At 38.0% G+C, this 9,282-nt stretch overlaps 1 protein-coding gene across 1 annotated transcript; it reads right to left on the bottom strand.

Moving 5' to 3' along the window:
- Nucleotides 1-1,543: 1,543 nt before the first annotated feature.
- LOC100774329 (melanoma-associated antigen B18) lies at nucleotides 1,544-2,563 on the bottom strand. The gene is made up of 2 exons (XM_027432687.1): nucleotides 2,425-2,563; nucleotides 1,544-2,334 (listed from the first exon to the last, which is right to left on the bottom strand). Exons 1-2 carry the CDS (start codon nucleotides 2,561-2,563, stop codon nucleotides 1,544-1,546), a joined length of 930 nt encoding a protein of 309 aa, XP_027288488.1.
- Between the last annotated feature and the right edge of the window lie 6,719 nt (nucleotides 2,564-9,282).

The raw sequence follows: 9,282 nt of genomic DNA, 5'->3' as shown, positions 1-9,282 counted from the left end.
TCACCAGCGGATCTGAAACCACCTAGAGGATCAAAGTGAGGGGTTATATGAAGAGACTCATATGTGATAAAGGGGCCACAGTGAGTGATAGGTTTTGGAGGGACATACAGACCTCAACATCCAAGAGAAGCGAGAGACTCTGGGCTTTTCCTCTAGGAAGAGAGGAGTTATGCAGCCTCCAGAAAAGAAGGGCATGAAAAAGTGACCTACAGGACAATTGGAGCATGCACAGTGCAACACAAGATGCTGTAATTGGGGACACAGCTAAAACTGGAGACAGGTGTGGAGTATAGGGTAGAATCACTGTCTTAACCTCCTTAGGGTTAGGGGTGAGAGAGCCTCAGGCCAACAATCTCCACACAGTATGAGTTTCACATTCACCTGGCCACCTTTTAGCACTGTAGTTAGTACTTTGACACCACAATGTTTCCTTTAATTATTTGGTTTTATTTCCTAATAGAAATGTGGATGGATGGGAATAAAAATGAGTTAAAAGAAGATCTTCATCAGGCTAGCCTGAGAGTCAATGTGTGGGCTACAGAGACTTATTGCAGAAGTCTTGTCTTAGCCCTGCCATTGACTCCCTGTTTGTGCTGTGGAATATTGAACTATGTAAAGATGTGTTACATTTGTTTATGCTGCAGAATGTTACTTTAACTATATGAAGGTTGTTTCATCGGTTTATGCTGTATTTGTTTAATTATGAAGAGGTGTTGCTGTTTTACCTTCTTCTGATCCAATACTAAGCTTAACTGACTTGGCCTTCCATTTCAGAAAGGTTTCAGGTTTTCTTGGGTCCCACATTGTCTTGTTTTGTGTTTAACTCCACTTATGAGGACTCTAAATTCTCACACCTACTCCATACCCTCCTTTGCCATAGATAGAGTGCCATCTTATGTAGTATTTTCTCCTAGACTTCAAAAGTCTAAAAACAGTGTCTCACTCATCATGTCATTGTTTTCTCCTCCCCCTCCTTCACTGTCTTCTTCCCCACAAATTATCCCTATTTACAAAGAGCAGATGTTTGGCAAATGTTTGTTTGGGGAATAAAAATGTCAATGAATAAGAAGTTAACTCTATTATAAATTACGTTCCTGCATTGTTGAATAAATGAAACATACAGATACATAAGCTCAATTTGATTTTATTTTGTAGAACAAATGATGGTAGGAATCTCAAAAGTCAAGAGTGCATCATCTAGTACATTTTCACATTTTCTTGCCAACAATTTTATTGATTTTTTTCATATTCTAAGAAAATGCTTCTTCCGGGTGCCATGTTTTCATGTTTCAGATAAAAAGATGATGTGTCCTCAATTTGTTTTCAGTACTGAAACTCTTAACTATTTATTAAGCATCACAATGTTGACTGTATAACACCTATCATCCATATATTGAGGTGATGCAGCTAACTCAATTGTTCTAAAAGGAAGTTCGAAAACTTGGACAAACTAATCTGAAAGTTATTCATGTAGAGTGAGGCTATAAATATGTGATGCATTATTTTCTCCCCAGCACCACCTCGGGCAAAGCAATGATTTTATTCAGTGATAGTTGGAGAAATTGCTGCAATTGTGATTGGACTGTGCACCAGGCATCAGACCAATAAGAATCATAGATGTAAATTTGGCTTGGGTTCTCTCTTGCTCATCTCTCAAAGCATCTTGATACAAGGATGGAAAGGCACTGGGCACAGTATCATGGACCTTGGCCAGGAACTCAAGGACTCTCATTTTGCCAGTTTCAAACTGGGCCCTGGGACCCCACAAGAATTGATAGCATGAAGAACCTCTGTAGGGGACCCGCCGATATTCCAGGTATCCCTCACTCACAAAATCTTTAGTAATGAGCTTCTTGACATTTCCATAGATGAAGTGATCGACTCCAGCATATATCCCTATCACACTAAGTACTTCCCAGATATATTCTTCATTAGCACAGCTGCCTTTTATGAAGATCACACATAGGATTGTCACCAAGAGGCCACTCTTGGGCATGATTGCCTCACCATTCATTATTTCATCACCATTAGGATTTAATATGCTGACAAGGGCATAACAGTGTCTGATAGTGTCAATTTCCTTAACATCAATACCAAATGCTAGCACCATCAGCTCAGAGGCTTTCTTAAGGACATTGGGGAAATTTTCCTTATCCTGTGGGATGACATGCTTTAATATGTCTTCCTTTGTTATTGGCTCCCTCTTGTTGTACTTTCGAAGCATGAACTGCACCAATGAAATTGCTATGTCTCCTCTCTGGGTTGAAGATGAATAACTAGTTGACGGCTGCGCCCAGGAAGTGCTTGGTCTCTCTCCGTCTTGGCTCCTGTTACCTTCATCTGACTTGGTATCTGAAATACTTACAAGAGCAGTAGTGGGCCTCTGAGACTGTGACTCAACAGCAGAGATGCTCTGGACATCACTACTACAAAGGGGAGAAGAGGAAGGAGTCTCTCTCTCTTCTGTTGTACTGGCATGAGCATCTGGAATACGCCGCATTTCACTTCGAGCCTGGAAGCGTCTCTCACGGGCCCGGAGTTTACTTTTACGGCCACGAGGCATGGTGATTCTGGTCAAGGAGTGTAATCAGAAGAGCAAGTATGGTCTGCACCTAGGGATGGGAAGATGAGATAGTGTGTGTATCTAAAGAAATGTGAGACCATCTTGGTCTTTAAACCAAGCTTTCCTTACCAAAGTTCTGTGACAGAAATGTGTTAAAAAAATCTATGGGGTCCTTGTCTGTTAGTCTGCCCCCTGAGAACTCATTAAAGGAAATTAGACAGTGAATATGAGTTCGATTGAGCTCTGATATCCCTGCCTAGCGTGAGCTAGAGATAAGAGCCGCTGCTAGCAGGTCTAGGTTGCATGAAGTAGGAAATGATCATCTAAATTTGCCTTTAAAATCATCAAGCCACATCTGGATTTGCATTTAAAGGCATTACTCTACCAGAACTTCTCATTTGTAGCTCCTCTGAAGCTCTATCAGTAGCCATTAAGAGAAAACTGAAGTAGGACCCTAAACAGCTACCCTTTCTGGGGATTCCCAGAGCTGTCAACAGAGGCTAAAAGATTTTAGTCTTCACTTGCAACCATAAACCATAGAACAAGGACCCTACCTCCCTGAAGCCCAACTTCCCAGTAGGCCCATCCCAGCACATCCAAGGGTACACAACACAGGCAAATGTCTGTGTTTACCCTCTGTTGCCATGTTGAGTTCCCTACTGAGGAATCTCATTCAAAATCTTATCCTTTGTTTTTTATAAACCCTAGAAAATGTACTCCTTTGCTGACCTGAGTCTACTAACCTAAAATCAAAGTCTTCATTTGCTCCTTGGTACTTCAAGGAAGAAATGGGCGCGAGTTCAGAGCAATGGCCATACCCGAAATGTCTCAGCACTGGATTCAGTGAAGTACAGGGTTCTGTCCATGCGTCACAGAGCACGGGGGCAATGTTCACAATGTCATCACCTTTAATTTTCCAGTCACTTTTTGTCCTCCGAAGAAATCTCTAATCAAGGAGGTAGAAGTCAGTACTCTCTTTCTTTGACAGTTATACATGGGGTTTCTCAGTGATGAAAGCATGGGAGGGACTCTTGATTTTTGAGAAGGTTGTCACCGTTGAATGGGATTGGGCGTTCACTGGTGTAAGGGGGTGGAGTGTGGGAATCTTCATCTTTGCTACTTCTTTAAATGTTCCTTGAAAATATCAACTTCGAGAAAGCTCTGAGATGTTTCCCAGTTGCAAGCCTTGGATCAGATTCAGACACTGGATACAGATGAAGAAGCTGCCAGGATCCCAGAATAGATGTTGGAGTTGTAAGAGAAAAAGTTCTATGAGTTTGGTTCTGTTCATCAGTTAATATTGGATTTTAGAATCTTCTGTCTACTTTTTTAACTTTTATGTATTTGTTTATTTATTTACTTATTTATTTATTGGGTTTTTCGAGACAGGGTTTCTCTGTGTAGCTTTGGAGCCTATCCAGGAACTCACTCTGTAGACCAGGCTGACCTTGAACTCACAGAGATCAGCCTGCCTCTGCCTCCCCAGTGCTGGGATTAAAGGTGTGCGCCACCAAGGATCAGTTCTGTCTAATTTTTTAATTGGAAGAATCTGAGATGTACAATTTCTTGACTCCATTTATATTAGTATATGTATTTACACCCCTAAGAATTGTGGAGTGTGTGTGTGTGTGTATGTGTGTGTGTATTTTTGATGAAAGACTACCCTATGCATGGAACACTCAATTTCTTATACTTGTTATCTTAATATTTGTATCCACTGTGTAACTAGCCTGCCATCATTTGTTATACTACTATTTTAAAGTATTTTTCTCAGAAAGAAATAACTATTAGTAAAATAAAGATGTTATAAGCTTCTAGAATCACACAGCCATGATTCAAACCTTTGTGCTTCCTCAGTATTACCTGGCAGTACTGACAGAATCTGAGGAACTGACCCAGATCCTTCAGTGAAGCAGGACATATTCATTGTCACACAAGGAAAAGGCAAGACTGTAATCTAAAGTTGTCCTCCAACTAACTATAATTACAGGCTACAGACCTATCTTTACTTCAGTGAATATGCCCACTTACCCAAATACAAGTACTCACTCAGCCAATACTTAGTCTTTCCCAAGAATTCTTAGGTTTGCTATTTATCTATTACTAATATTGTTTTTTATTATTTTGCCTATTTTTTTCCAGGACTAAGTTTCATAAACAACAATCCAAGTCTGGTCACCACATTGGATGCTGAAGGGAAAGCACTGTATCAGTCTCCTGGGATTGTTATATCAAAAATACCATGACTATTTTCATATTTGATTATTTGTAACTAAACCTTCAGTTCTTAAATATACTTGAAACCACATAAATTAAATAAATCACTTAGCATCTTTGTTTAGCAATAAATAGGACAAACATATTCTCTCACATTTGAGTCATTGGTACTCTCTTTTCTAGAATTTTCTAACATCTTAAATTTGTATTTTCCTAAAAGAATAAGTAGTGTCTGATGGTTTCCATAATCTAAAATACTTTTTAATAAAATTTTCCCACAGAGTTGCTTAAAGACCTATGTAATGGAAGAATTTTCTCATTTGTGGCTCCCTCTTCCCAGATGAACCTGTCTTGTGTCAAGTTAACAAAAAACTGACAAATACAAGGTTCTATTACCACATAAAGTCATATTAAAAGGTCGTAGTTTCAACATATAAAGGGCAGGATATAATTGTTTGTTCATCAGATACTAAATGTGTAAACAATTTAAGAAATGACATCTTCATATTAGGTATAATCCATTGAACAAATGTACTGATTTATTTATTGACTCCATCACCCTTAGTTTATTTTTGCAGTTGCTTAGAAAAAGATTGTATACACTGTTGTTCTGTTCATTTGTGGATAAGTTTGGGTGTTTGTTATTATGCCCGTGTTACTTGTCTTTATTGTTAGTTTCATGTGGCAAATTTCTTGGATTTAGTGATGTATTTAGCAACTTCATGGTTTCTGATTAATTTGAGTATTTTATAAAGTTATTCACTTGAATTTCTCTAATTGTAGACTCATACCATGTATTATTTCTCTCTTGATATTCCTGCTCTTATATAGTTTGGTGTTTCACTATTTTGCCTATGTAGTTCCTATTTAAACAATAGATGATATCATATATCTACATCTTGTTCTTGACTTTAATGTGGATATTTTTAACATTTCAAATTCAGTCAAGCTTATTGTAGATATTATTAAATGACACTTCTCTTCTAATGAGCCTGTTATTTTCTAAAGAGAAGCAAAAAGGAATTGGGTTCAGATGAGAAGGGAAGTGGGTAGGAAATTAGAGGAGTAGAATAAGGGGAAACAGTAGTATGTAGATGTTGTATGGGAAAAGAATATACTTTTAACAAAAGAGGTCAGCTTTTTTTTTTTAAAAAAAAAAAGAGAATTCTCTTCTAATGAACTTTGCTGAGAGTTTTTTTCCTACATAATTGTTACATATTTTATCAAAGCTTTTTATGCATATGTATAAATGGCCAAATGTCTTTTCTTCTCTACCTTATCAATGTAGGGAAAGTCCAATCAGTACTTCAAGTTATATCTTTGCATTTTACCATCTACTTATTAATTACTTCACTGAATGATGCAGATTTATTTATGGTATATGTCTCCACATAAATGAACTTATCTCAAGGAGTCTTTATTTTTTATGATTTATTTATTTTTATACTTAAGTGTATATATCTGCACATGTTTATGTGCACCACATTTATGCATTTACCCTCAGAGGTCACAGGGATTAGGATACCCTAGAAATGGAGCCATAGGCAGTTGTGGGCCAAATGATATGGATGCTAGAGAACAAAACCAAGACCTCTGCAAGAGCAGTACATTGCTCTTAACCCCTGAGCTACCTCTTCAGCTCATAGGATATTTTCTTAAGGAAACATTACTTGGTTTTTGTACTAAGATTGATTTAATTGCTGAAAGTAGCTCAATGTTTGATCTTTTAATATAACTTAGAACAGTTTACATATGAAGAAAATTGCTTTTTCTATAACCACTTTGTGAAACTTGCCTACAAATTTGACTTTTTGTAGAATATTTTACAGACAATAGATTAGAATATTAAATAGAATCACAGATTTGACAACCTATTACAAGCAATCATAGAAAACTGTATCAACTACACTTAATAAACATCATGAAAACAATATCACTTATCAGATAACATTGTAGGTATAAGAGGGAGAATAAAGGTTGGAGGGGTGAGTATGGCAAGAATGGATTATAAACATATATAAATTTTCAAAGAATAAGCTAATAAATGTGAATATGAAAGGAAAATGTACAAAATGGAAAGTAGCATTTAAGCTCATATGAATGATGAGGAAGTACTGTCAAGGTTTTTTTTAATGTTTTTTAATGAACTCTTAATAAGTATGAACCCTTTTTTCTAGAGAAGAAGGTGGTAGTTGTACAACACTGTGACTACACTAAATTACATTTTTAAAAGATTTTCTACACATTTTGTAAACTTTATTTTGATTAAATAGTGAAATCAATGGTACCAAATTATAACATAGTCTGATGAAATTTTCAATGTACATAGTGGTAATGTTAAGACAGCACTCTATTTTAGAAACAATTTTATTTTACAAATCAATACCAGTTCTTTCTCACTTCTTTCACCCCATGCCCCCACTGACCCCAAACCTACCCCCTACCCACTCCCCAAGGATAGTGAGGTATTCCATGGGGTACCATTAAAGTCTGTCACATCATTTCGGGGACAGCCTTGGCCCTCTTTCTTGTATCAGGGCTGCAATAGTATCTCTCCATAGGGAATGGGCTCCCAAAGTCCATTTGTACTGTAGGGATAAAGACTGGTTCCACTGTTAGAGGTCCCGTAGATTTCCCAGGCCTCTAAGCTGGCACCCACATTCAAAGGGCTTGAGCACTCTTATGTAGTAGGAATATCCAAGAACCTGAAGTTTCTATATTAAAATGAAACATCTAATGATTTAAAAGAGCAGAATAAGATAAATTACATATAAATACTATAATCTCCCATTAAATTTTGTAATAAAATACTATTTGTTTTAATTAATTTTAATATTTATATTAAAGCTATTTTAATGATGAAGTTTAAGTCACAAAATGAAAGAAGGGTAAGCATAACAACAAAAATAGGAAAAAGGAGACAAACAGAAAAGCAACAATGCAACCACAGACTAGGGTTACAGAGCCAGTTTAGCATTGAACAGTGTTGGCACGGCTATCATGAAAGCTTGAGTTCATAACACAACACATACATAATAAGTTAGGCTTCCACATAAATGTCTGTACCTTAGCTCTGAGGAGTGATGAAACATGAGTATTGCTGGAGCTTGCTGGCCTCCAGCCTAGATAAAAAGAAGCAAGCTCAAAGAACAGGGAGAGACCTCTGCTTCAAAGGAAAAGGTCACTATTGTGACCTCTGAATACATGTATGCACATACACACAAAAAATCATATAAACCCACACATTGCAATTTATTTAAGTTATTATTCTTTTAAAAATCAACACAAAGAGGGGATGTAGTGATGGTTCATTGGTTAAGACTGTATATTGATCTTACAAAAGACCTTAGTTCTAAACTTACATCAGGTGGCTCACACCTCCATATATGTCCAGTTCCAGAAAATCCAGTGCCTTCCTCTGGACCCTGAAGGCACTTACACTCAATTGTGCATACATATCCATACAGTGACACAGACATAATTTAAAATAACAATAAATTCTTAAAATGCACAATGGAGTACTACACTGTGAAAAATAATGAAATCTTGAAATTTACAGAGAAATGTATGGAAATAGAAGAAACCATCATGAGTGAGGTAACCCAGACACAGAAAGAAAATCATGGTATGTACTCACTCATAAGTGTATATTAGACATAGAGCAAATGATAACCTGCCTACAATCTATAACTCTAGGAAGTTAGGAAACAAGGAGGACCCTAAGAGAGACATATATGGACCCTGAGAAGGGGAAAGAGATAAGATCACCTGAGCAACTTGGGAGTATAGGGGAATGGGGAGGGAGTAAGAGAAAGAGGAGAAAGGGGGGTAACATGAGGGATCAGGAAGGTTGGGTTGGGGGAAGAACAGAGAAGGAGATCAAGAAAAGAGATACCTTAATAGAGGGAGTAGTTATGGTCTTAATGAGAAATCTGGCACTAGGGAAATCTTCAGAGATCCACAAGGATGACCCCCAACGAAGAATCTAAGCAATAGTAGAGAGTCTATCTTAAATGCCCTTCCCCTATAATGAGATTGATGATTACCTTAAACGCAATCATAGAGCCTTCATCCAGGAGCTGATAGAAGCAGAAGCAGAGATTCACAGCTAAGCACCAACCCAAACTCCTGGAAGCCAGTTTCAGAGAAGGAGGAGTGATGAGCAAATGGGTCAGGACCATGCTGGGGAAACCCACAGGAACATCTGACCTGAGGAAGTCGGAGCTCATGGACCCTAGTGTGAAAGCTGGGAAACCAGAATAAGAAAGAACCAGGACACCTGAAAGTGGGTGTCAGTTGGGGAGCCTGGGCAGTCTGTGTGGCCTCTGGCAGTGGAACCAGTATATATCACTAGTGCACAAATGGGCTTTGGGAGCCCATTCCCTATGGAGGGATACTCTCTCAGCCTAGATACATGGGGGAGGGTCTAGACCCTGCCCCAAATGACAGACTTTGATGATCCCCCATAGAAGGTATCACCTTCCCTGAGGAGTAGATGGGCG

This window comes from Cricetulus griseus, chromosome X (genome assembly GCF_003668045.3).
Source record: "Cricetulus griseus strain 17A/GY chromosome X, alternate assembly CriGri-PICRH-1.0, whole genome shotgun sequence".
Classification (NCBI taxonomy): domain Eukaryota; kingdom Metazoa; phylum Chordata; class Mammalia; order Rodentia; family Cricetidae; genus Cricetulus; species Cricetulus griseus.
Note: the sequence above shows the minus strand (reverse complement) of the source record. Positions and strands in the feature narration are given on the sequence as shown.

Excerpts from the sequence above, each read along its gene's own strand:
- LOC100774329 (XM_027432687.1), bottom strand. The coding sequence starts at position 2,563 with ATGCCTCGTGGCCGTAAAAGTAAACTCCGGGCCCGTGAGAGACGCTTC. Across the intron at positions 2,335-2,424 it reads CTCTTCTCCCCTTTGTAGTA|GTAACAGGAGCCAAGACGGA; the intron begins GTGATGTCCAGA and ends AGTCAGATGAAG.